The 27,618-nt window shown below is 34.3% G+C and overlaps 1 protein-coding gene across 1 annotated transcript in view; it reads left to right on the top strand.

Annotated features, from left to right (window-relative positions):
• Nucleotides 1-27,618, top strand: part of LOC128187945 (inositol 1,4,5-trisphosphate receptor type 2-like) — a 47,684-nt gene that overhangs the window by 11,999 nt on the left and 8,067 nt on the right. Inside the window, exons 3-46 of the mRNA XM_052858661.1 lie at nucleotides 1,280-1,353; nucleotides 2,614-2,738; nucleotides 3,169-3,255; nucleotides 3,555-3,632; nucleotides 4,292-4,372; nucleotides 4,675-4,772; nucleotides 4,973-5,060; nucleotides 5,258-5,345; nucleotides 5,452-5,559; nucleotides 17,567-17,712; nucleotides 18,000-18,078; nucleotides 18,179-18,267; nucleotides 18,362-18,487; nucleotides 18,589-18,639; nucleotides 18,736-18,816; nucleotides 18,911-19,096; nucleotides 19,231-19,353; nucleotides 19,607-19,711; nucleotides 19,862-19,972; nucleotides 20,323-20,400; nucleotides 20,537-20,669; nucleotides 20,997-21,106; nucleotides 21,224-21,256; nucleotides 21,619-21,735; nucleotides 21,852-21,987; nucleotides 22,117-22,216; nucleotides 22,304-22,358; nucleotides 22,490-22,599; nucleotides 22,765-22,864; nucleotides 22,956-23,063; nucleotides 23,157-23,293; nucleotides 23,464-23,531; nucleotides 23,641-23,696; nucleotides 23,865-24,029; nucleotides 24,136-24,374; nucleotides 24,508-24,592; nucleotides 25,038-25,225; nucleotides 25,631-25,744; nucleotides 25,841-25,925; nucleotides 26,246-26,332; nucleotides 26,536-26,640; nucleotides 26,740-26,811; nucleotides 27,051-27,180; nucleotides 27,306-27,444. Of these exons, the coding sequence (XP_052714621.1) occupies nucleotides 1,280-1,353; nucleotides 2,614-2,738; nucleotides 3,169-3,255; nucleotides 3,555-3,632; nucleotides 4,292-4,372; nucleotides 4,675-4,772; nucleotides 4,973-5,060; nucleotides 5,258-5,345; nucleotides 5,452-5,559; nucleotides 17,567-17,712; nucleotides 18,000-18,078; nucleotides 18,179-18,267; nucleotides 18,362-18,487; nucleotides 18,589-18,639; nucleotides 18,736-18,816; nucleotides 18,911-19,096; nucleotides 19,231-19,353; nucleotides 19,607-19,711; nucleotides 19,862-19,972; nucleotides 20,323-20,400; nucleotides 20,537-20,669; nucleotides 20,997-21,106; nucleotides 21,224-21,256; nucleotides 21,619-21,735; nucleotides 21,852-21,987; nucleotides 22,117-22,216; nucleotides 22,304-22,358; nucleotides 22,490-22,599; nucleotides 22,765-22,864; nucleotides 22,956-23,063; nucleotides 23,157-23,293; nucleotides 23,464-23,531; nucleotides 23,641-23,696; nucleotides 23,865-24,029; nucleotides 24,136-24,374; nucleotides 24,508-24,592; nucleotides 25,038-25,225; nucleotides 25,631-25,744; nucleotides 25,841-25,925; nucleotides 26,246-26,332; nucleotides 26,536-26,640; nucleotides 26,740-26,811; nucleotides 27,051-27,180; nucleotides 27,306-27,444 (4,674 nt within the window). The remainder of the gene's footprint in view (nucleotides 1-1,279; nucleotides 1,354-2,613; nucleotides 2,739-3,168; nucleotides 3,256-3,554; nucleotides 3,633-4,291; nucleotides 4,373-4,674; nucleotides 4,773-4,972; nucleotides 5,061-5,257; nucleotides 5,346-5,451; nucleotides 5,560-17,566; nucleotides 17,713-17,999; nucleotides 18,079-18,178; nucleotides 18,268-18,361; nucleotides 18,488-18,588; nucleotides 18,640-18,735; nucleotides 18,817-18,910; nucleotides 19,097-19,230; nucleotides 19,354-19,606; nucleotides 19,712-19,861; nucleotides 19,973-20,322; nucleotides 20,401-20,536; nucleotides 20,670-20,996; nucleotides 21,107-21,223; nucleotides 21,257-21,618; nucleotides 21,736-21,851; nucleotides 21,988-22,116; nucleotides 22,217-22,303; nucleotides 22,359-22,489; nucleotides 22,600-22,764; nucleotides 22,865-22,955; nucleotides 23,064-23,156; nucleotides 23,294-23,463; nucleotides 23,532-23,640; nucleotides 23,697-23,864; nucleotides 24,030-24,135; nucleotides 24,375-24,507; nucleotides 24,593-25,037; nucleotides 25,226-25,630; nucleotides 25,745-25,840; nucleotides 25,926-26,245; nucleotides 26,333-26,535; nucleotides 26,641-26,739; nucleotides 26,812-27,050; nucleotides 27,181-27,305; nucleotides 27,445-27,618) is intronic.

Raw genomic sequence — 27,618 nt, 5'->3', positions numbered from 1 at the left:
ACTGAGAAAACGTCTACTAAGCAAAAAACATCATCAACATTCGGTCATGTGAATCAACAATTCATACACGTATGTCAACTGTAACATAAAATTAATTTGTTACGGCATACATATACGTTACTTTGATGAACCCCATTCTTTAAAATTAGTGAAACCATGCTTTTGATACAGATATAGGTATTAAAACATTTAGCTGGTATCCAAACGAGACTTGTGCCCAAGAGTGAGCTAGAGTAGAGACCGGGATGTCCTACATATTCCATATTTTATTAATCAGAGGGTAACATTAACACATAAGTAATTGAATGTAATACAAACCATTAACACATGCAGCCATCAGTAAGGAATGAAACTCCGTGCTCTTAAAAATAACACTTGCAAATGCGTTACTTTGCAAGACAAGTGTTGTTAGGGTACTTTTAACAGATGAGAGACCTGGGTTTTTATAGCTATACAGTTGTATGAGCTGTCACAGAGTGTTCTTGACCTAATTAATCTTAATCAGAAACATGTTTAATTACCTTTAGAACGAAATTAAAATGTTTAGGTGTAATCACTATGACGTCTGCATATTAAAACATGGAAATGAAAAGTGATTGTTGAATTATTTTGCATTTATGATTTAATAAGATTTGGTGTATATATTCGTAATTTTTTCTTAGTTTCAAATGCTTGAGCTTCTAAATCATTTTCAACAATAGACGCGTGGTTTATGATTTATTCTAATTTGCAATCATTAAGAAACAGGTTTATTCTAAAAAGTTAGTTTCAACTTGTTTCTCAAGGTCTTCTACATTAACTTCAACAATAACACTCCCAAGCGTCAAGCTGAATCGGTAATCAAACGCTTATGTGACTCGACAACACAAACAGGCAGTTAATTATTACTTGATCATAAGATGCTCTTGGGTATCAGATAATTGTTCTCTACTAATAGCATTAAGAGTCTGTAAAGGGTTTTCAACAACTTGTTCATTACATTATTCCTCAGAACTTCAGACGAACGATAAACCGACGAATCTGAAATTAGCGTAGAGTTGCAAAAACCATGTAGAAGCCTTGATGCGTCGATTAAGGATTTTGTTTAGTTTAAAGCCGGTTACTGGATAGCTCAATTAAAGATATAATTTCATGTCTGAAATGAAAGAGTTATTGTAAAAGGTTTCTCTTTATAGTCTGTATTAGTTCCCGATAATTTGTTATTTTTTAGTCTGATCAGAAATAGTTGAATTTTAGTCAACAGACTTTTATTTATTTCTAAGTGTTGTTTTTTTTTCAGTTCCTCCAATAATGGGCTTTTCATTTACTCAAATCAAGAACGAAACAGACCAAGAAACATACCGAACCCTCAAGGTAAGATGAAGTGATAGAGATATGAGCAGCGTGTTCGAATTGTCGCAGTGTTCGAAATCGCCGAGAGGGTGAAATGTTCCCTTCTGTAAATCCTAGATAGTGATTAAGAATGTTAAGTATTTGAAATTTCTTGTATGCATGGATTTAACGTAAGGATCGGAGATTTTTTAAAAAGCTCTTGAGAAGAGCATGAAGTCTTATCTACTTTTCTCCCCTAATAACAATTTCTTATCGATATATTCGAATATCATAATGCCCAACCCCCTCCAAATGTATCTCTTTTTATCTTCCATCCTCGCTCTTCAAAATTCCTTACTTATGTAATGGGAATATTGATTTTGAAGATATGGGAGATAATTATAAGCATGATGTAATTTAAAGGATAGAAATAGTTACCGAAAAGTTTATTTCTGATCTTTTAAACAAACTTTGATGCTATTTCAAAAAAACCATATCATGCCTGATAAAAAGTTGAGCGAGTGCTTGAAATCCGCGAAAGTGTCCCATTGACAAATTAGAGTGCATGTTATTCATTCTATCGGTGGCATAAACGTTTCGGAATCGCCCTTTGCAGAGCACTGTTAATTGAAAATTTATCATTAGTGTCAGCCGCCTGACAACTTAGTCAAGTTGCAGACAATTCGACAGACAATTCGACAAACAGAAAATCTCACTTCTGTTGTACTGTTTGGTCAAGTTGTGACACTCTCTCGATAAAAAAATCCCTGGCACGTATTCATTAACGGAGGTGTTATGTTGCCACTTTATTTTCCATCCATTGGATGCAGTAGTAGCGTGTACTCCTCCGCAGACAATAACAACAGACTGTTACTGAGCGATGTAAGCTTGATACTGATCAGAAATATAAAACTTCTATGGATGACAGCCCCTGAATAGACTGATAGTAGTACATTGTTGGGTTGGAATAGCTTGAATTTATTGAAGTTTGTTCTTCGTCACCTTTATTCTACTTTGTGTTAATAGGTATGAGGAAATAAAATGAATCAAACATTGATAATTGGAATTGATTAAATAAAATTTTTAGGTGTGAAAATCAGAGACGTATCAATGCATCAGAGTGCATGACAATAAAATTACCAACGTAGTATAGTCATAGCTATTTTTGTTCATTAGTGAACATATTCGGGGGAAGGGCATCTGTACAACTCTTTGTTAGTCTTACTTTTTGATATATTTAAACTATAGTAATAACACTTTACTAACATGTGCAGCACCTTAATTCAAATGTAATCTTCGCAGTGGTGGTTTTCCAAGTGTGTATCCAGAATAGATACAAACTCAACAAAAAGTACAGAAAATGGATGAACTCGATTCAGACGGACAATACCGAACAGGTCACACGGGGTCTGCTCAAACAGGCAAAGGTAATTACAACTTGGAACAAAGAAATCTTCACTCAAAATCTACACTGAACATACCAAGAACTGGACATTTATGTTAAAAACAAATGATGATGGGGTCATTTATCATTCGACCAAAGCCGAACAGATACGCTATTTCCTGTTTAAAATTGAGAACTAATTGCAATTGTATTCTGGAAACAGAAGGTTAATTGAGAATTTGTTTTAAAAGCAAAAATTATCAAATCTATGCTAAAACGTTTTTACTAAATTTTTAATGCAACTTGAGTACATGTTTATTTAATGCGAAAATAAAAAAAAAAAAAACAACAAAAATTAGAACAACTGAGCGTCTGTTTAAAAGATTCTTAAATGTTTATAGTTTAAGATTCAATTTCGAAAATATAGATGTGTAAATTGATTGTTATCCTGATATTTCTGATTACAATGGTAGTCTGCAGCAGACGCGGAGAACAAAGACAACGAGGCAGAGCAGACGAGACAACACGGGAAGCGCGTGCGTTATGGCGAGGTTGTTCAGGTAACACAAAACCAAGACAAAATGCATCTTTATAAAATAAAAAAAGAATATGTATATATCTAAAATTCATTGATAAAGAATATCTTTGATGGCATCAATATGCTGAAATAATCGATTAAACAGCAAAAAAAAAAAAACCACAAGAACGAATTATTCACGCAACAACTTTTTATATGTTTTCGTTTCCTTCAGTTCCAGTAAATCATATGTTAGTCATTCTGCAAAATACGTTATTGTTTCAGGGTTCTGTTTTTGGTTCGGTTGCAAAGAAGATTAATTTATTGTCGTTTTCTTTTTAGCTGAAACATGTGTTTACCGGAAAGTTTGTTCACATGAGTACGACACAGACCAGCCAGAAAGACAAAAACAATATGAAGGTCAGTCGGTTCTCAGAGGCTGAGTATCTCACTTATGCTCTCCCTGTCTTGAGAAATAAAAACTAGCTCAGGCGCTCCCACATATCATAAATGTTCACGTCAATGCTAACGAGTTTCTACTCGGTTATTTTACAAAAATCAAAATGCACTCATGTTTCTCGAATAAATACTGATGTCGTTCTTCCAAACATAATGCATTGAATCAAATGGGTACAGAAAAGGGGTTCAAACGCGGCATCAGCAGATACATATATATTTTGTTTCAATTGAAGTTAAAATCAAAAAGATAAAACTGAACACCCAAAGACTGGTGAGAGAAAAAGAGGGGAGTCGTTCTATTCTGGTTGCCAGGAAAATTTAATCTTCGACTATTTAATTGGTAATATTAATATTTCTCTGTAATCTAATGGTGGCACCTGTCATTCAAGCCATGTTTTCGGATTGTCTTCTATGTATGCATTGTTACCTGTCTCATCAGGGAGACATTGACTAGTACTCACACCCCCGTGCTTGAGTTGTTTTACACAAAAGATAGCGGGCTATTCCGCTGAAAGGTCACTGTCCCCACGTGTACTGTGGGAGGCACATTTAGAGGTCCTTCCCTAGCTGTGTAATTTAGCTAATTGCAATGTACAACAAACCAGTTTCACTTTTTCCAGGTGTCGCTCCACGAATACAACGCCAAAAACGCCCAGTTTAGAATCCTTCCGCGATACAAGGTCAAATCGGAGGGAGAAATAGTGAGTACAATAAAAGCGGGATCTCATTCACTCGACAAGGTTAATGATGTAAAAGGGTTCCGATTCATGTTTTCTATCTCCTCTCTGCAATCAACCCACCCACTCAGAAAGTGATAATGCTTTGTACTGTATAACAACTCTAACTGAATTAAATCTGTTTACCTCCAATGGAAAACAAGATATCAAAATGGAATCCATTTTATTATCAATAACTTATGTTTTATTACAAGCATTTCCTTGTCTAATTCATTGCAAAAATTTTTTTGGAAATTTTATAAAAATAATGTTTTAATACATCTTAGGTTCAATTGTTCGACCAAATTGTTTTTGAGAGTGTGAAGTCACATGGTCATTATTTCCACGCCAGTGAACCTTTCCAGATTGACCACTTTTCTTATGGGTAAATATATCGAATTTTCATGCATATTAAATGAAAAAAAATATCAACAGTTTAATTCAAGAAATTTTAAATGAATTTGTAAAATCATTTTAATACGTACATAAATCCATAAAATGAGTGTTTGGATATTGTGTTCAATGTTAGTACAACCGACAATGACTACAAATGCGTCTTTTACAATGTAATTTTCGTTGTCTCAGCTCCGAGCTCAACCTGGGCGTAGAAAGGTCCAGCTTCACTTTGATTGGGAGTTACAGAGCATTGCAGGAGCAGGACCGGTTCGTTAGGGTCAGTTTCATTAATATTTTGTAATCTTTCCATAAATGTTTGTTTAAAAAATAATGGCACTACATGTATATATGATATTTTTGACAAGACTGGCTGCTAGTAAACATGAAATATAGTAAAGTTCATCATTGTATTTTAAAAAAAGTACAAGAAGTTTGATGAAGGCAAAATTATATTAATTTAATGGTCCTCTACAGGGTGGGTCAGTCATACGCCTCTTTCATAAAGAACTCGAGGCCTATCTTGTGGCAGAGGGCTTGTTTGAGGATTGTGTCACAGAAGACGGTAAGTGCACTGTATACATGGTCTGGAATTGGAAACCTTATGATATAGAAATATTTTGTTAGATGATTGTTTTCATTTGTTTCATTTTGTTTAATTTCTTTTTTAGTTCACTTCCGTATCCGGGTTATTGACCAGCACAAGCCCCGCTCGCTGTCTCCATCCACTTCCGGTATCACGTACTGGCAGATTGAGGCTGAACATAGTATTTTAGACGGTACGTTGTTATTAACTATTTGGATTCCATTAAAGTTAATTCGGAAAAATAACATTAATAAAGAAATGTTCGATGAATTACTGTTTAATGTGACGTCAAAGAACACGGGCGTCACGTTTGACCTCGAGTGTCGTATTAATGCTGACCAAATCCAGATTTTAACTTTCAATTGGCGAATATTTGGTAAAAAAAATATTACCTGTTCCATTTTTAGTCAGATAGATTCGTTTGAGATGGAAAAAGAGCAAATATTCCCTGTTTACGAACACTTCATTCATTTGCGTTAATATGTTAAATTCTTCGTTGTCATGCCTGTATTTTCTGTGGAAATGAACAGATATGCATGTCAAAATTCAATTTGCTTTTAATATTCACTTAAGAAAAAAAATAAATGGTTAAGCATATTCAGCAAAAATGTGTGAAATACCACTAATGCTGTGAAAACCACTTTTTCATGCTGTGACGACCGCATTTATCATCTTGTTTTGTTTTACACAATAGGTTTCCTTAACAGACACAGGTTATAAGTCCCAATAGTTCATCGTCCATCTTCGTGAATATCTATATTATCTATTGTTCTTATCTTATGAGAAAATATCTTTCATAATGTAGCGGAGGTTTTTTCAATTTTTTTTCCATTTTTTTTTGTTGGAAGTTAATAAAAATAACTCATCACAGGAGGTTACATAATGGTTAAAATATTAAAGAGCCCTGGGCTGTATATAGACTGTAAAGATCACTGGAAGGTGGGAGAAAAATGTGGAATTCAGTCAAAGATGAAACCAACACCTGGAGTAGTTCATTTTTCAAATATACTAACTATCGTACTGGGATTAAAAATTTCTTTGATATATAGCCAGGTGCAGCTCAGTGTTAAATCCAACATACAACATTCCATTCCGTTTAAGTAGAACACGATCAAATGAATTTTTACAACCCAGAAAATTTTATTTCTCCAGCGTATACATTGGGTATGCTTTGTTACAAATATCTCCTAATTTTTATCCAAACTATATTGCATATAATTTTTATTCTTGAAAACTTTTATCAAATTGGGGGGGGGGGGGGGGCTTTTCAAAGAATTCAGATGTGCAAGAAGTTGCACGTATTGACTCCTTTGTAAATAAAAACTACACTTTATGCACATGTTGTGCGCATTTTCAAGTGTGTACTTTAAACACTCATAGAAATGGCGACTACTTCAAAGTGAAGCAGCAAGCTTTTTGCTAAGGTCGCGTGTTTTTGTTTCGAAACAAATTCATATTTTAGGTTTTGATAACCTCTGACCTTTTATGCTTCTAATAAAACAATAATGGTTATGTAAGTACTGGCCTAAATATTTTAGTCACGTGATGATGAGCATTTGTAATATCTGGGAACTTTAAAATTGGTAACTTGTTTCAGTGCAGCCAGATGGAAATATAGGTTGCAACTAGATACGATCTCGTTACGAGTAACGAGTAGGTCTTCCGTTCAATTTTTAAACGATAAGATTAAAATATCAATGAAGTTTCTGAACCCCCTCCCCCCCCCCCCTCCTCAACCACTCCCTTTCAGATAATGCATACGATTGTCAATATCCCTTGAAATGCTTAACAAAGAGTTTTACTTTTTCACAAACAGCACATTAAACGTTTAAGATTTTAGTCCCCTAAAATTCCTAATTACGTCATCAATTGGTTTGGAAATGAGTTTAACAAACTGATATTGTTATGATCAACAACTTTGTTTCTGTAAAACATTACAAAATCTTTGTTTTTAAGGTTGTGAAAAAGATTTTACGAGTGTCTTGGCCCCTAATGTAAGGGGCCAGCCCCTTTTTCCTGAGTTCATTCAAAAGGTCTCACAAATACTAACAAGTTTTGTTCTTACACGTATCTAAAATTGTTGTTCATTTTTTAGATACAGATGATTGCATATTTTAGGGGCCAATCCTCTAGATCCTTAATGGGGACATACATTGGTGTTTTGATTGATGGAATCGATTAGAATTATCAATGCAAGCATTTTCTCTTCTACAAAGCTTAACAAAATATGTCTCCTTCTCTAGATATATTGCGTCAAAATTTAAGTACTTTGGCTCCTAAAAATCCCTAATTACGTAATAAATGGGCATGACAATGATTTTACTCGATAGATATTGTTACGGTCAACAACTTTTCTTCTATAATGCATTACAAAATCTTTATCGTATTTAAGTTATTTGTATTAGAGTTTACAAGTGTCTTGGTCCCTAAAAAAAGGGCCAGCCTCTTTTTGTTGAATTTGTTGGAAAGAACTTTTAATTATCTACCACTTTTGTTATATATATGTTAACAAAATATTAACTGATAAAAAGATACAGATCAAAGCGTATGAAAATTGTGATTCAAAATTCGTATCCAATTTTCGAGCCCAGGCGAGCTCCTAAACTTTGCGCCACTGGCATAAAAAAACTGCATTGTGCACAACTTCAATCTATGGTCTACCTATCCTGAAAATTTTATATTCATATCTCTGATAGTCTCTGAGTTTATGTCTGCACAAAATTGGTCGTAAAAATTTACAAAAACGGCCGTAAATCGGAACCGGAAGTGACGATTTCAAAATTTCAAAAAACTTCTAGAATTATGACCACTGGCAATCATCTGTGAAAAAATGGTCGAAATCGGCCGAATAGTTTTCGAGATATCGCGTGCACAAAATTTTGGGAAAAAAATAATAATAACTAGATACGATCTCGTTACGAGTAACGAGTAGGTCTTCCTTGCGATTTTTGTTGTAAACCATACCATGAATAATCGATATTATTTCAGAATTACCCCCCCCCCCCACACACTTTCAGATAATGTATACAAATCCCTTATTACGTTTTAAATGGCTGTGGCAATGAGTTTTCCAGATGAATATTGCTACAATCAACAACTTTGCTACTATAATGCAATACAAAATCTTAATCGTTTTTATGTAATTTGTAATAGACTTTACGAGTCTCTTCCCCCCCCCCCCCCCAAAAAAAGGGGCAAGTCCCTTTTTCTCGATATCTTTGAAATGGTCATAAGAATACTAACAATTTTTGTTCTTACACCCATCCAAAATTGTTGATCATTTTTGAGATGCAAATGTTTGAATATTTTAGGGGTCAGCCCTCTAGATCCTTAATGGGGACAGATATTCGTGTTTTGATAATAGGAATCGATTTAAATCATAAATTCAAATACTTTCTCTTCTATGATGTCTAACAAAATATGTCTACTTCTCTAGTTATATTGCGTCAAAGTTTAAGTACTTTGGCCCTTAAAAATCCCTAATTACGTAAAAAATGGGCGTAGCAATAATTTTTTCTAATAGATATTGGTACGATCAACAACTTTGCTTCTATAATGCATTACAAAATTTTTATCGTTTTTAAGTTATTTGTAATAGAGTTAATGACTGCCTTGGCCCCTAATTTAAGGGGCCAGCCCCTTTTTCTTGATTTCTTTGAAAAGGTCTTAAGAATACTAACATTTTTTGTTCTTACACCAATTCAAAATTGTTGATCATTTTTGAGATACAAATGTTTGAATATTTTAGGGGCCAGCCCTCTAGATCCTTAATAGGGACGGAAATTCGTGTTTTGATAAGTGGAATCGATTTAAATCATAAATTCAAACATTTTCTCTTCTATGATGTCTAACAAAATATTTCTACTTTTTTAGTTATATTGCGTCAAAATCTAAGTACTCTGGCCCCTAAAATCCCTAATTACGTAATAAATGGGCGTGGCAATAATTTTTTCTAATAGATATTGGTACGATCAACAACTTTGCTTCTATAATGCATTACAAAATTTTTATCGTTTTTAAGTTATTTGTAATAGAGTTTAAGAGTGCCTTTGCCCCTAATTTTTGGGGCCAGCCCCTTTTTCTTGATTTCGTTGGAAAGAACTTATGATTATCTACCACTTTTGTTATATATGTGTTTACAAAATATCAACTGATAAAAAGATATAGTTCAAAACGTATGAAAATTTTGGATAAAAATTCGTACCCAATTTTCGTGCCTAGGCGAGCTCCAAGAAATGGCGCCACTGGCGTAAAACAAAATAATAGTGCACAACTTCAGACTTTAGACTATCTATCCTGAAAATTTCATAGTCATATCTCTGATACTTTCTGAGATCAGCTCTGCACAAAATAGGTCCTAAAAAAACTACAAAATGGCCGATAAATCGATACCGGAAGTGACGACAACAAAAATTTCAAAAACATATAAAATTCAGATCATGACTCATAATCTGTGAAAAAATTGCTGAAATCAGCTGAATAGTTTTCGAGAAATCGCGTGCACAAAATTTGGAAAAAATAATAATAATAACTAGATCTCGTTACGAGTAACGAGTAGGTCTTCCGTCCGATTTTGTGTTCATATGATACGATGAAATATCGATATTCTCTGCCAAATCTGCGATCTTGGTGAATCTAGGTTTTTTGTCTCGAGACCGAAAACGGACGAACAAAAGAGGTTTATGAAAATAAAAGCTAGGGTTTTTTATACATATGTTTAGTGTACACTACTGTTAATCATAGCAGATGAAACACCAAAGATAATCAGGTAAACTTGTGAAAAAAATGAATTGTTTGAACTCTTCTGGTGAGTACCGGAAGTGACGGTTGACAAAAGAAAACCCGTTAAATATATCTTCAATCGATTGTCTATCATTTATAAAAGTTTGTGTCTCAATCACTTACGGTGACTAAAATCTCGCTGGTATCAATTTTGTAAAAAAGGCTAAGTACCAAAGATATTTGAAATCTTGCTTGTTTTCAAGTTATCTGTAACATAGTTTACGAGTGTCTTGGCTCCTCATTTAAGGGGCCAGCCCCTTTTTCTTGAGTTCAATCGAAAGTTCTCACGAATACTAACATTTTTTGTTCTTACACCCATCTAAAATTGTTGTTCATTTTTGAGATACAAATGATTGAATATTTTAGGGGCCAGCCCTATAGATCCTTAATGGGGACAGACTTTGGAGTTTTGATTAGTGGAATTGATTAGAATCATCAATGCAAACATTTTCTTTTCTACATTGCCTAACAAAATATGTCTCCTTCTCTAGATATATTGCATCAAAGTTTAAGTACTTTGGCCCCTTAAAATCCCTAATTACGTCATAAATGGGTGTGAAAATAATTTTACCTGATAAATATTGCTACAATCAACAACTTTGCTTCTATATTGCATTACAAAATTTTGATCGTTTTTAAGTTATTCGCAATAGAGTTTACGAGTGTCTTGGCCCCTAATTTAAGGGGCCAGCCCCTTTTTCTTGATTTTGTTGGAAAGAACGTTTAATTATCTACTATTTTTGTTATATATGTCTTAACAAAATATCAACTGATAAAAAGATACAGATGAAAACGTATGAAGAATTTGAATGAAAATTCGTACCCAATTTTCGTGCCTACGCGAGCTCCAAAAAATGGCGCCACTGGCGTAAAACAAAATAATAGTGCACAACTTCAGACTATAGACTACCTATCCTGAAAATTTCATAGTCATATCTCTGATAGTTTCTGAGATCAGCTCTGCACAAAATAGGTCGTAAAAATGTACAAAATGGCCGATAAATCGGTACCGGAAGTGCCGACAGGAAAAATCTCAAAAACGTATGAAGTTTACATCAAGACTCATCTTCTCTGAAAAAATGGTCGAAATCGGTCGAATAGTTTTCGAGAAATCTCGTGCACAAAATTTGTGGAAAAAAATAATAATAACTAGACACGATCTCGTTGCGAGCAACGAGGAGGTCTTCCGTCCGATTTTTAGAAGAAAATATGATATTATCTACTTTGACTTTCGACAACAAAACATGATATGGAAAAAGGAGTGAAGTACCAATGCTTTATTGCATCGCTTTTTATAAGTTCTATTACATTGCTTTTTTACATGCTTGAATTTCTTCCAATTAAGATTGAATAAGATTAATTTTGTTTACATCTGGTCCCTAAAACCCTAATTGGGTAACGCAAGAGAAAATCATTATATTGTAAGGATATAGAAACGTATTATACCTAATCTAGCATTCATAACCTTTCACAAAATGGCTCTCATTAAAGGGCTATAGATAAAAAAATTTAGAGCACTTTGATCCCCTAATTTAAGGGGCCATCCCCTTTTTCTTGGAATCAAATGAAAGAACATTTAATTCTGAAAACATTTTGTCAACAACAAGTGTTTACGAATTCGTTAGCGTTCTGGAGATATATGAGAAAGAAGGTTTAAGGGGCCGATCCCTTATCTCCTTATAGGGGCCGTTTGGTGAAATTTTGAAGGTTGCATATGATTAAGAACAACTTTTCCTCCGTACTGTATTTCAAAATATTTTTCCTTTCTGAGATATGGGTGATCAAAATTTGGGACTTTTGGTCCCTAAAAACCTTTAATTACGAAATCATTACATTGCTTGGATGCATAACTGTGAGATAAACATATTTGCTTCTATACCCTTTCACAAAATGTCTCTCAGTTAAGGGCTACAGATTAAAGCCATTCGAGCCCTTTGGTCCCTTTATTTGAGGGGCCAGTCCCTTTTTCTACATATTAACTGAAAGGTCATTTAATTCTAAACAAATTTTGTTCAACAAGTGTTTAGAAATTCGTTACCATTTTGGAGATTTATGAGAAAGAAGGTTTTAGGGGCCGATCCTTTATCTCCTTATAGGGGCCGTTTAACAAAATTTTGAAGGTTGCATTTTGTTAAGAACATTAATTTGAACAACTTTTCTTCTGTATTGCATTACAAAATATTTTTCCTTTCTGAGATATGGGAGATCGAAATTTTGGATTTTGGCCTCTAAAAACCTCTAACTACGTAATACATGACAAAATCATTACATTGCTTGGATACATAACTGTGAGATAAACATATTTGCTTCTATAACATTTTACAAAATATCTCTCAGAAAAGGGCTACAGATTAAAGACTTTAGAGCCCTTTGGTCCCCTTATTTGAGGGGACAGCCCCTTTTTCTTGATTTCAAAGAAAAGGTCCTGTAAATAAAAACTTTTTTTACTTTACATGTCTTAACAAAATATTTTTCAGAAAAGAGATAATTAACGAAAACCAGAAAAAATTATGACGTTTGTTTAATCTCAATTTTCGGGTTCAGGCGAGCTTCGACGCTTTTTGCGATCGAAATGATTTTAAACCTTCATGCACATTTTCAGTCTTCCGTCTACCATCGCTGAAAATTTCAAGTTTATATCTGCTATAGTTTAAGAGGAGTACTGCCGACAAAATACCCCTCTGAAAATCGAAAAAACGACTATATCTCAAAACCGGAAGTGACGTCATCAATAAAAAAAAATTTGCAATACGGTTCATATCATCATCTATTAGATCTGTAAGTTTTATGAAAATCAATTGAGTAGTTTTCGAAATCTCGCGTGCACAAAATTTGTAAGAAAAAAAAAATAATATAGAAGAATAGGGAAAAAGAAACAAAGCAATAACAATAAGGTCTTCCGTTGGAAACGGAAGACCTTAACTAGATACGATCTCGTTACGAGTAACGAGTAGGTCTTCCGTTTAATTTTTTAAACGATTCGATTAAAATATCAATGAAATTTCAGAATTCTCCCTCAACCACCTCCTTTTAGATAATGTATACGATTGTCAATATCCTTTAAAATGCTTAACAAAGAGTTTTGCTTTTTAACATACAGCACATTAAAGATTTAATATTTTAGTCCCCTAAAATCTCTAATTACGTCATCAATGGGTTTGGAAATGAGTTTTACAAACAGATATTGCTGCTATCAACAACTTTGCTTCTATAATGCATTACAAAATCTTGATCATTTTTAAGGTATGAGTAATAGAGTTTAGGAGTCTATTGGCCCCTAATTTAAGGGGCCAGCCCCTTTTTCTTGATTTTATACGAAAGGTCTCATGAATACAAATATTTTTTGTTCTTACACCCATGTGAAATTGTTGATCATTTTTGAGATACAAATGATTGAATATTTTAGGGGCCAGCCCTCTAGATCCTTAATGGGGACAGAAAATCGTGTTTTGATAAGTGGAATTAATTTAAATCATTTATTCAAACATTTTCTCTTCTATGATGTCTAACAAAATATGTATACTTCTCTAGTTATTTTTCGTCAAAGTTTAAGTACTTTGGCCCCTAAAAATCCCTAATTACGTAATAAAAGGGCGTGGCAATGATTTTTTTAAATAGATATTGGTACGATCAACAACTTTGCTTCTATAATGCATTACAAAATCTTTATCGTTTTTAAGTTATTCGTAATAGAGTTTATGAGTGTCTTGGCCCCTAATTTAAGGGGCCAGCCCCTATTTCTTGATTTTGTTGAAAAGAACTTTTGATTATCTACCACTTTTGTTATATATGTTTTAACAAAATATCAACTCATAAAAAGATACAGATCAAAAGGTATGAAAAATTTGATTCGAAATTCGTACCCAATTTTCGAGCCTAGGCGAGCTCAAAGAAATGGCGCCACTGGCGCAAAAAAAATACGTTCTGCACATCTTCAAACTATGGTCTACCTATCCTGAAAATTTCATATTTATATCTCTTATAGTCTTTGAGCTTATGTCTGCACAAAATAGGTCGTAAAAACTTACAAAATCGGCCGTAAATCGGAACCGGAAGTGACGATTTCAAAATTTCAAAAAACTTCTAGAATTATGACCACTGGCAATCATCTGTGAAAAAATGGTCGAAATCGGCCGAATGGTTTTCGAGTATTCGCGTGCACAAAATTTGTGGAAAAAAATAATAATAACTAGATACGATCTCGTTACGAGTAACGAGTAGGTCTTCCGTTCAATTTTTTAAACGATTCGATTAAAATATCAATGAAATTTCAGAATTCTCCCTCAACCACCTCCTTTTAGATAATGTATACGATTGTCAATATCCTTTAAAATGCTTAACAAAGAGTTTTGCTTTTTCACATACAGCACATTAAAGATTTAAGATTTTAGTCCCCTAAAATCTCTACTTACGTCATCAATGGGTTTGAAAATGAGTTTTACAAACAGATATTGCTGCTATCAACAACTTTGCTTCTATAATGCATTACAAAATCTTGATCATTTTTAAGGTATGAGTAATAGAGTTTAGGAGTCTATTGGCCCCTAATTTAAGGGTCCAGCCCCCTTTTCTTGATTTTATACGAAAGGTCTCATGAATACTAACATTTTTTGTTCTTACATCCATCTAAAATTGTTGATCACTTTTGAGATGGAAATGATTGAATATTTTAGGGGCCAGCCCTCTAGATCCTTAATGGGGACAGAAATTTGTGTTTTGTTAAGGGGAATCAATTTAAATCATTTTTTCAAACATTTTCTCTTCTATGATGTCTAACAAAATATGTATACATCTCTAGTTATATTGCGTCCAAGTTTAAGTACTTTGGCCCCTAAAAATCCCTTATTACGTTATAAATGGGCTTGGCAAAGATTTTTTCAAATAGATATTGGTACGATCAACAACTTTGCTTCTATAATGCATTACAAAATCTTTATCGTTTTTAAGATTCTTGTAATAGAGTTTACGGAGGCCTTGGCCCCTAAAAAAAGGGGCCAGCCCCTTTTTCTTGATTTGTTTGAAAAGGTGTTAAGAATACAAATATTTTTTGTTCTTATACCCATGTAAAATTGTTGATCATTTTTGAGATACAAATGATTGAATATTTTAGGGGCCAGCCCTCTAGATCCTTATTGGGGACAGAAAATCGTGTTTTAATTGATGGAATCGATTTAAATCATTTATTCAAACATTTTCTCTTCTATGATGTCTAACAAAATATGTATACTTCTCTAGTTATTTTTCTTTTGAAGTTTAAGTACTTTGGCCCCTAAAAATCCCTAATTACGTAATAAATGGGCGTGGCAATGATTTTTTCTAATAGATATTGGTACAATGAACAACTTTGCTTCTATAATGCTTTACAAAATCTTTATCGTTTTTGAGTTATTTGTAATAGAGTTTATGACTGTCTTGGCCCCTAATTTAAGGGGTCAGCCCCTATTTCTTGATTTTGTTGAAAAGAACTTTTGATTATCTACCACTTTTGTTATATATCTTTTAACAAAATATCAACTCTTAAAAAGATACAGATCAAAACGTATGAAAAATTTGATTCGAAATTCGTACCCAATTTTCGAGCCTAGGCGAGCTCATACAAATGGCGCCATTGGCGCAAAAAAACTACATTGTGCACAACTTCAACCTATAGTCTACCTATCCTGAAAATTTCATATTCCTATCTCTGATAGTCTCTGAGTTTATGTCTGCACAAAATGGGTCGTAAAAACTTACAAAATCGGCCGTAAATCGGAACCGGAAGTGCCGATTTCAAAATTTAAAAAAACTTCTAGAATTATGACCACTGGCAATCATCTGAGAAAAAATGGTCGAAATCGGCCGAATAGTTTTCGAGAAATCGCGTGCACAAAATTTGTGGAAAAAAATAATAATAATAATAATAATAATAATAAGAAACAGTACGAAAACAATAAGGTCTTCCGTTGGAAACGGAAGACCTTAATAATAATAAGAAACAGTACGAAAACAATAAGGTCTTCCGTTGGAAACGGAAGACCTTAATAAGAAATCGTACGAAAACTATAAGGTCTTCCGTTGGAAACGGAAGACCTTAATAAGAAACAGTACGAAAACTATAAGGTCTTCCGTTGGAAACGGAAGACCTTAATAAGAAACAGTACGAAAACTATAAGACCTTAAAAATGCACGTATTTGAAATACATATTCTTTTTTCTTTCTTTCTTTTTTTTTTTTGGAAAACCACTTTGATGGACTTTTTTTGCATGTGTACCGGCATTTCATGATTAACATGATATTGAAAAAAAAATTATTACATTTGGATATTTATCAGTATTGTTAAAATACTCAAGGCTATGAGATTGATTTTTGCAAAGATTGACGTTTTAAACAAACGAAACGACTAAAAGTTTATCAAGACGTAACGATATCTCTCCGATATGCTTAGTTTTAACATTAAACTGAACTCGGTGGTTCCCTGTGTTTTAGAAGTTAATGGCGAAATGCTATTCCATGTGTTGATTGTTTTTATTTTCAGAGAAGCCGCTGATAACTGAGGGTTATAGTGCACATAACCTTTTATTCATTCATGTATTATCCAGAGAATGTGTTGGATTTCATTATAATGCACTCTTGAATTAAAAACTTCAATAATAAACGGCACTTGTGTAAAACCCTTTCGTTGATCAAGATTTCAGCAAAAGCATACACGTGTTTCTTATTTACTGTAATCCGCACAGTGAAAGCACATAAGAAACCTTGATCTACTTGTATGAAATTCTACTGCGCTTAATTTATTAGAATCCAAAAATTCTTATAAATCGTTATCTAAATTCCAGTAAAGTACACCCCGCTGAGTAAAGGTTTCATAATTAGAAACATTAGGTTTGATTTTATACATGTGACCCATCTAGTTTTAAGGATATCGATACAAGATGCATTCTATAAGTATGAATGCACAACAGCGTAGGTAATCTTTAGGATATATGATTGATGATCCGAAATTCGGAGATTGGCAGACAAGTCTTACACCTGTAATAGTTATCTGTCAGTTTGGTGTACTCAACATGCCTCGTATATGATCTGCTGATCGTCTGCTTCACATAGAGCCGGTTACCCTAGGAGGGACATAAAACTTTCTTTTCGACAAGACATCTGAAGTTTGATTCAATTTTATTCCAATGAAGACAATCACTTTATCTGTTTTACACCTGGTAATCAGTGCAAATCCGTGAGAGCAATATAATCGATAGTGATAAAATGTTACGCAACTTTGCCTCAACAACCGCCCACAATTTGTGAATAAACACATTTCAATTGTAGTTTTATGGCTCTCTGAGACCTCGCAGATTCCAATTGTTTGCACTTCAACTGACGCATTTGACGACGGAAGCGAAAAATACGTTGTAAACAAGCTTCATTTAGACATTTCTTTTTTGTAGGTGATATCTTGAGATGGGAACAGCAGGTGCGACTACGTCACTTCCTGACGAGACAGTATCTTTGCATAGATTCCAAGATGGACGTCTCCCTGGTGACTGATCCCTCGGATCCCAGGACCGTCTTCCGGTTACATTCTGTTCTCAAGGCATGGGACTAGTCCTATTTTGTTCTTCACAATAAATTCAAAGAAACCACTTGTACCTTGGGGGGGAAAAACAACGAGTTGAAAAAATGTTTACAATAAAATGAAATCTAGATGCAATATGATCCATAAAATAAATTTCATTAATCACACATATTACAGCATTGATAATTACAGTAACTCGACATCAATGTTTTTTATCTAACAACAATTTAAGGTGAAGTGATTTACCGAGTTTAAGGTTATCTCTTTAGAAATGAATTATAAGTGTAGAATTCATCTTTGTGCAGGAAAGAGACGAAATATCCTACGAAAGTTATGCAAGGATAGAGCACATGTTGACTGGCTGTTGGCTCCATGCACTCAAAGGTACTCACTTTAAGTCACAAACCGTGATAAAGATTTATTATGTCAGTAAATAGTTATAAAACTGAATCATTATAATCATGGCACGTTGTTTTTTCTGCAGATGAGGATTACGAGAGAAAGGTCGATGATGGAGGAGTCAAAGAGCGATCCATGCAAGGACTTCGCTGGGATAGCGCTGGTGTGCGAAAGGTGTGATCTTTGTCATATACCGTTACAAAAATCGTGCAATCACCCGTGTATTTAATGGCGATGATTAAAACTTTGGACCTTTTCTTTGTTTCAGGTTTCTGCAAGTAGTGAGAGCATGTACGATGATGCGTACACCCTACAGCACGTGCTACCCGAGGACGTGCACAACTTCAACTACGTTGCAGGAATGGTCCCCTTCTTGTTTAATCTCATTCAAGACGTATGTATTAAATAAGATTTTGGTGACTTAAGCAAAATCTTTTAAAAATATATGTGATTTGGTATATAAAAAATTTCAACAAAAACCGATTCTCTTTTCAGCTCCAAATGGAGCCAGAATTGAACGCCAAAAAGACGCACGGGATCATTACGGTTAGATTCCTTGACAATCTTGATTCAACCAATTTGATAAAACGCATGAATCAGAATCAAATACTTAGGTTATGATGATATAATTGTTGATTACAGGCGCTCAAAGAGATCAAACTGTTTATGCTTCCATTGGGTCAACCGGACAAAAATCGACAGAAGCTCATGAGAAACTTACGGGTATGATCAGGAAGGTTTACTTTGCAATCACTATATATTGAGTTGCAACTGGAAACTTAGTTTCAGGAACAGTGAAGTGTTTTGTTTGTTTCAGGTGATCGATTTATTGGTGAATCTTCTACAATGTCCACTGGGAGATGGAGAAGAGGAATCCCACGTGATCAGGATCTTTAAGGAAGCTTACGATGTTCTCCATGCCTACATGATTGGGAAGAGCAGAAAAAACGCACTGTATATGGCCAAATACATCGACTTCTTTCAGACCCAGTTTACACAAAAAGTACAAAGCTTTAGAATTGTTCCTATCAATACTATCACTTATTCATAAGCGGAAAGTTTTAACAACTCCTGAATTATAATTCTCAAAATTTAACTTAGTACATAGTAATGATTTTGTTTTACGTTTGAATATAGGGAGGAATCGGGCTGAATGTTGCACAGATGATTGTGGAGCTTATAAGAGACAAAAGGAAAATTGTTGACCGCATCACCAAGAATAACATCGATACCTTCCTTCAGCTCCTGCGGACAAACCAAGTACAAACACAATTCTTTTAATAAAATTATTCATTTTTAAAAAATGCTTATCAACTTTTATCATTTGAATAAGTTACCTACATTTTCCAAAGTAACTGATAGCAATTAACAAAGCACATAATATCATTCATAGATAAAAAAAAATGTTCATGTATCATCCTGCAAGACAATACGCTGCGATTTTTCCAAGAAGGTGCAGTTAGGCATAAAGAAAGGAAAGCACTCATTAAATCATTAACTCTTTCTCCCTCAGAATTACAGGTTTTTAGACTTGCTACAAGTTCTATGCGTCTGTGACGGAGTTGCCATTCCCAATAACCAAACATACATTGTCGACCAGTGGCTGAGGGAATCCAGAGTAAGACACGTGATTTATTTACTCCTCACAAAAGTTATCCATTCTCTATATTGTATTTTATGATGATGCCAGCTATTCCTCTGAGCTGACATGTTTAATAAACAACCGGGTATACTTTGTGCATTATGCATGCTTTTGTTCTGTTTCTAGGACAGCGTCTACTTGACCGAGAGGGGTCAAAATATCAACAAACGCCCAAACATCGTGTATGTTTCCACCGACCAGGGCAGGACATGGGTGCCCCTGCATTTGTTTGTGGACGTGAGTGATTGTTACCGCGTTTGATCCCCCCTAAACTGTTTATAATAAACCCTCTGCACTGAAGGATTGGCACGAATAAAAGAAAACTAAATTATGTTGAAGGATCTGTAAGAACAAATTCCTTTTCAGCACCTATTTTCGCTTTATTTAATGGTTATTTCTGTTGGTGTAAATATTTGAGGTTCTATCCTACTGTTAGGTAACACATTAATAAAACAGAAGTAAATATAATGTTTGTTTCAATTTGCTCTTGCCAAAAAGATAAAAATGCATTTCCTAAGTAACCTGATTTATGAAAGTCGTGATCTGGGAATTGAACGAATCTAGTTTATTCTTATCTTGTTTTGCAGTTTGAAAGCACGGAGTTTGATGAAGAGAAATACAATTTCCTTATTCACCAATTAGACCTTTTCAAAGCTTTGTGCTTTGTAAGTTTCTGCTTGTTAATACCAGACAAATAAAAAATGCCGATTATACCTTGTCTTACTGTCTTTTGAGAACTATTTTGTGGCAACATGATAATTACAACTCCTTTTATATTCTTGATTCCTCTGTTCATAAAAGGGTCGCAATGATTACGCTGTGCACGTGATCACGCGAGAGTTTGGCTACTTGACGTGGGAGGACGCCTACCTTTGTTTGACGGCGGACCTACTTCCGGACCACATCCGGGCCAAATACTGTGAACTGATCATTGGTATGCACCAAAAATCATTATGGCACGGAAAACACAATATCGAATATTTACAAAGAAATGACAACTGTATAAACTTTTTAAATTTCAATTTTTTATCAATTTTAGAATTACATTTTTTAGCAAAACGAAATCAATGTCTTAACAATTTTAATTTGATGAGTTAAAATAACGGCTCTCTTCGATAGATGATTAACCATTGCGGAATAAACCTTTCAAAGAAATTTGCTTTTACGGATTTCACGCAAGTCATATTCCATCAATAATGCTTGTTATAAGCAACATCGTAATATTAATGATATATGTTATATTACATTTCACACATTCTAGGGTTATTTGTGGATGTTGGAAACAATTATTCGGTGCTTGATCATCCCAACATTTGTTTCATTTACGAGTATGTCGGCTCCAAAGACTCGGAAAGGGAACAGAGCTCGTTTGTAAGTAATGTATTGCCAGTTATGCTTTTGTTATTAATAAAGGATGCGACTTGTATTCCGATTAAAAGACGCTTTCAAAAAAAATTCTCAAGACTGTATTGCATTTATTAAATGCAGACGGCCGGAAGTCAGGAGAGGGGCCCAGGGGAGGTAACAAAACACAGCATACTATTTTTATGTTGCATGACGTCACCTCTCTCTACAATGTCCACTCTCGGGATTAAACGTTGTCGATTTGCATGCTCTTGGGGTTTTACGACATAAGTTTATATTTTTTTATCTAGATATACTTTTTGAATAATCATTAGTTGAGTTGCCCGAACTCTCTCAGTCTATATATTTATTAAAAGTTTTTGGCAAATATATGTATATTATAAATATTTTATTATTATACAAATCATGTACAATACTTTTATTAACAAAATTTGTCTACTAACCGCAATCTAAATATGAACAGTTATTTCTTTTAAGAAAGTCAAAGTTTAATGTTTTCCTAAATAAATTTGTTTTAGGTTGTCAAAGACCTCGTTACCATTTTTCCAGTTCTAAGAGATTGGATGGCAGAGTTCCTGGCCGGAAATTGCCAAATGACTGCGTCAGAAATAGGTCATAACCTGCTGATAGAACAGGTACTCTCTCTCTCTCTCTCTCTCTCTCTCTCTCTCTTCATGACCATGTCTGTTTAACACAGTAAGTAACTATACTTCTTTAACATGGAGTACAAAACTAACGTTGTCCTTTGCAGGTTCTTCGACTGCTGCAACATTTGGTTAAGTTTGGCTACTATATGGACATGGAAGATGTTAAACAACTGTTGACGCCATTGCTGAGTCTTTTAGATGGAACACATGATGTTCCGTTTCCTAAAGACAAAGGAAAGGGTAATAAATTTATAAATTTTCTAATGTACCTTTAAAAAAAATTGTCGATGTTCAGTTTCCAATTTGTAAAAAAGTAAAAAAAAAATCCCAATGTCTAGTAAATAGTCCAGTCGTTGATTTTTTACATAGGATATTCAAAAGACTCCCAGAAAACGGTTAACCAATACAGGTCTACGGGAAGATTCGAACAAAGCAAGGAAGCGGAGGCCGTAGTCAATGCAAAATACCAGTATGTCCAATATTTACCTCCCTCTCAGCTGCATCAAAGTACTATACAAATATGCCACTTTAATTTAACCTCCTTTCTCTAAATCAGGGCTATGGAAGTGCTGGATTTTCTTCTTACATTCCAAAGAAACTTGCGATTGAAGGTATAATGAAAATTGTTTGCAATTCATCACAGTTTAATTTATTTAGAATTGCAAAGTTCAATCTAACCATGTAAAAGTATACATTTTCTTTGATATTTTTTTCTGATTTGCAAATATGATCTTATGAATAGGCATTTGTCTCCAAGTTCAAAGTTTGTGAACAGAATGCCTCCAGACATCGGTCTCCAGTAGTAATGGAGTCTCTGATGTATGAAGTATACAATCCACAGGAACAGACCAAGTACGTCTACATAACTCACTGTAAATTCAGATGGTTTAAAACTCGGCGATTAAGAATTGAGCAAAACTTAGTAAATGGGTTAATATATATATAATAGTCCTTCTCATGGTATATCAGATATGATAAGGACAAAATTGAATGTTGTGGTATCTTTTGTTCACACAGAAAGGCTCTAAAATGTCAGAAAAAAGTATTGAAAGAGATACGTGAGATGGTATCTTTGTCTTCCATATTTGATATGGACAACACAACACGGGTTCTACTTGTAAGTAGTATCTTAAGAAATCTATTATCTGTGGGAATTATGCAAAATTATGGTATTATTCTAACTTGGTGTTTTTGTGTCTATTTGCAAGGACTTGTCCGAATATAAATATGACCGAGTGGTTACCAAATCTCTGGATATTCTGAACAAGTTGTACTCATCGCAAGAGGACATGTTCAAATTGGCTGACAGGGCTCAGGTATTCAAAGGAATTGAATTTCTATTTTCCCCAATTATTTTTTTGTAGTAACTTGTAAGCACAAAGCTCTTCAGTAAAGTTCGTTTATTATAGATACTCCTGACCCACGACTCAGCACGTGTACACCGTGAAGTACAGAGAAGTCTACCTGTGTTACGGAGGCTGGCCAAACAAAAGCTGAACGACCAACAGGTTCAGCTCATGAGCGAAATTCTGGACGAGTTAGCAGAGTACGGTGATCCCGGTTCAAACTTGACCTAATTATTTGATCTAAAAATCTTCTGGACTTTTAAGAATTATACATTGATATAATTATACATGTACCTTTGCATGGCTTTTTTTAAAATTCACGACAGTAGGTTCCTGATATAGAGTCATGAAATAAACGTTCTTTTCACAGATTCTGTCATCTTCCAAAATATCCAAAAGAACCACATTTCATGAACCAAAACATCATGATTAGTCATGGTAGGTGGATACATTTCTTTTTCTCTCATAAGATATATGTACATGTGTATCTAAGCATATATACATTTATCTTTTGTCAGTAAACAAATTCTTTTCTCCTCATTTTCAGGTATCCTGCATATTGTTGTTGATATTCTCTCTCAAGAAATCGACGCCAAACTTGTAGTATGTATATGTAACATTATGCACTGTGTATACATTTATTCGATTGGTTCTTTCAATAAAAGTCTTATTTGGTTTTATAAAATGAAATTATGACTTTTTTGTCTCTATCGTTCATCTGGAGAGGAATATGATGTTGGAAAGATTAAACAGATAGGGTGCCTTTTGCAGGAGCAGCAATATATGGGAATGGCTACCATTTTCAAGAAAACGTTGTATCTGATGGAACTGTTGGCGCGGGAAAATTCTGCAGTGCAAGAAACACTGTTTGAACATATCGACGATCTTCTAGAAGTACAAATTGTACCTTCCAATCTCGCCATTGCTCTTAAAGAGGTGAACAATAAAATTCCATTTTATTTTGACATTAAAAAACCTAAAAAATTTAAAAAGTCTTATCATTATTCAAGGATTTGTATTGTACTTCCATTTTTTCTTATAGTTCTTCTTCGCAAATCAAACGACATGCTTAAAAGTGTCCTCAAAACAGATTCAAAAGATAGTTTTGTTGTGTGCCCATCATCAGAACGAGGCTCCAGAGTTTTTGGAGTTGCTAAGTGTTTTAGTGAAAGTGGAGGGACTTGATATGACAATCAAAAGGAACCAAGCTTTAGTGATGAAATATATAATGCAAAACTACAGAAAGGCCGCTTATGTTCTGGATCAACCAAGAGATCAAAGGTATCCGTCAAACTGGAATGATTATTTGTACAAGGTTTTATTGCCCAATATGTATTTAAGCAATTCTTAAAGAAAATTTCTGTCATTCGTTTAAAAATGTAAATTGAATCTATTCATCAAATTCATTTCTCAGGGAGCTTATTCTAACCAATCAAGGGCAGGAGGGAGATCTGACGTACTACATTGATCTTGTGGATCTACTTGCAACTTGCGCAGAGGTAGTACAAAACATGTAAAACATTCGAACATTCGTTTGTTTATCTAACCTCAGATTCATATAAGTATCTCGTTTAGATAGTCACATATTCGCTAGAAATATATTAATACTTTTTGAATATCTACATGAACTGGAATAATCTTATTTGATATATATGGATTACTTGCACCTGTAAGAAACTAAGTAAGAAAATTTTGCAAATATCATTAATAAACATTTAGTGACAAAATTCCCTACCATATTTATACTCGGGTTCTTTTTTAACAGTTTTCTGATTCTTTGCCAAGTGAGGCAAGAAATTGGCAAAACACATACATGTAAAAAACATATAAAGACTGTTTAACAAAACTTTAAAATATCCATAATTACAGTCAAAATACATGTATGTACACGTCACCGTGGGCAAAGAAACCTTAAACAAGATGATTTTACTTCCTAATTTCTAGGGCGAGAACAAATTCATTGAATCCCTCTGTCAAACGATTTTGCCTATGCAAGACATCTTTTGGGTGATCAACCATCCAAACATTGCTTGCAATCTGAAGAAACCGTTTGTCAAGTACCTGATGTGGGTCTACATGAAACCTGTGGGTAGTATGACGGAGAGCGGGGTGGCAGATCTACAGCATAACCGGTAACATCTAAATGTTATAAATGTTGTAGAGAGAGAGAGAGAGAGAGTATGAAAAAGATGAAGAAGGGTATGAGAGAGAGAAAGGGTGTAATAAATAGAAGGTTAGAGAAAACTTCATTGGATTATTGACATTATTTCAACAGAACTAGAAAAGTCCCTCCACCTGTAATTACTATAACATGTATTTTGAAATTGTTATTCAATGGTCATTAAGGCATTGTTGCAGTGTAGTAGGAAATACATGCAGAATAAATTTAAATAGAGTGTTACTCTTTCTTGGTGATACTGCTTTCCAAGAAATGTTTTAGTTTTCTTTGTTGTCTATCAAAAACGTTTTGGTACAAATTGAAAGTTAACAATAAAAAGAGGCCTTCCTTTGAAATACTCTGTATTCCATTTACCTAGAGATCTGTGGGAATTCATTGAAGCCGCCGGCAATGTAATCAACCAAGTCACAAATGCCATAAAAACGCAGGGAGAGAAAATCACCACGATATTGAAAACACCACCTTCAAAGAGGTACTGAGAAGAGAATACTAAACGCTCCAAAAAGTGATTACCTTTGTAACCTTACCTCAGCGTTTTCTCAATGTTATCTACATTGTTTTGTTTTAGTTTTATTGACGATCCCCATGACCCACGATCGGTTATACATGGTGGAGTGTTTTTCATTTTAGACGCAGCGCTGCCATTCTTTGAGGTAATTAGCAGACAAGGATAGGCAAATTGTAATTTTCTGTCCGCCCGTGGATTTTCCGACATTCCTTAGATATTGCTTAATTATTCCATGATTAAGATTTCACTACAATTATCATGCAAGCTACATGTAAGATAAAAGAGTTTACAAAAAGTACAAATATGTCACTTAAATCATCAACATAATCAGTACACTTTGATTTTTACGGATAAAATCAGAGCAGACGTTTGCATTTGTACTTTACCAATAAACGCACTTTCGTTGCACTTTGCATGCAAGAAAAGCCAATAGTTAAAGAGTTCATACGTCACCTTTTATTTCAGGTATTCTTCTCGCTTTTCTATGCTCCTGACAAAGACTTGTATCCACACGAAGCGGTGGTCACAGAAGATTTGGCAACGGGATTAACGGTGATTAAACATTTGTGGACAGCCTTTACTCTCGAAGATTAAACAATTGCAAAATATAATAGTTTCCGATACAAATGCGAAGTTTGCTGCGATAATGTAGCCTTTTTTGTTGTTTTTTTATTCTGACCCCCCCCCCCCCCCTTCTTTGGGAAGGGCTACCTTTTGCAGCTAATACTAAGCAAACTTGTAATATAAATTTGTAGGGGTTTACGGATGTCATAGGGCACCTGCTGACCAACCCGGCTCACATGAAATCTGTGGTCTCACTGCTTACTATCCTCATATCGACCTCGTCATCGCCAAAAGCGGTAGGTCTAGTTGTGGAATTTAGAGAATTGATAAGTGTTAGATAAAATAATGTTTTTAACGAATTTCTCACAATTATGATCAATGATTCTTATTGCCAGGCCTTAATCTCGGTTCTGGAAAAGTTCAGTACGGAGATGAAACTAGGCGACACAAAGACAGCGGTTCGAAAGGTAGGTATTCAAGTTTAAGGTAGACTAAAGAGACTAAACAATTTTTAGATGCAGTCCAGATTTTACATTTCAAATTGATTTGATGTTACACACGTTTAATATCGGTTGACAAAATCATTTGTTTGGAAAACATTTGTTTAAGTAAATTTTGTTAAGAGTGCCCAACACTACCCGATAAAATTCTCAGAAGTCAATCTTTAACTCTGTACCTGATTAAACGAGAATGTTTTCTTTCCAAGGGAAACATGGAGTATTACGCCTCGGAGCTGGAACTGAATGCCAAGTTCCACACGTTTGCCACAAATAGCAGTGTTTTGTTCAGGGGGCACAATACGGTCCAAGCCCAAATGAAATATAAAAACAAGAGAGGTACAAAAACCGTATCTTCGTTGTTGCTAGACGCAAAACGATATTTTCATTTCTTTTAAAATAAAGATAGCACCAATAAAAGCATACATGCTATAATTTATTGTTGATGTATCGTCGGTTGTCAGATTACACTGCAATGGGGTCCAATGAGGAGCTCCCACTGGGAGAAGAATTCCAGAGTTTGCTGAAATGCTTCGTAGATCACCATGAAAAGAAAGCCATGAAAAGATTTGCTCCTGCAAAGAAACTTCTTCAGCAATTAGAGTAAGATAAAATATAATCATATAATGCATGTGACCATAAAGATAACTTGATGATATGGATTTTTAATTTTAAAAAATCAGTAAAAGGAGATCGTTTACTAGTTCACTGCAGACTAACTTTGGAAAACCTTTTTTAAATGGTTTTTAATTTTGCAAATTGCAAAACAAGTAAAAT

The sequence above is a fragment of the Crassostrea angulata genome, chromosome 6 (genome assembly GCF_025612915.1).
Source record: "Crassostrea angulata isolate pt1a10 chromosome 6, ASM2561291v2, whole genome shotgun sequence".
Taxonomy (NCBI): domain Eukaryota; kingdom Metazoa; phylum Mollusca; class Bivalvia; order Ostreida; family Ostreidae; genus Magallana; species Magallana angulata.
Note: the sequence above shows the minus strand (reverse complement) of the source record. Positions and strands in the feature narration are given on the sequence as shown.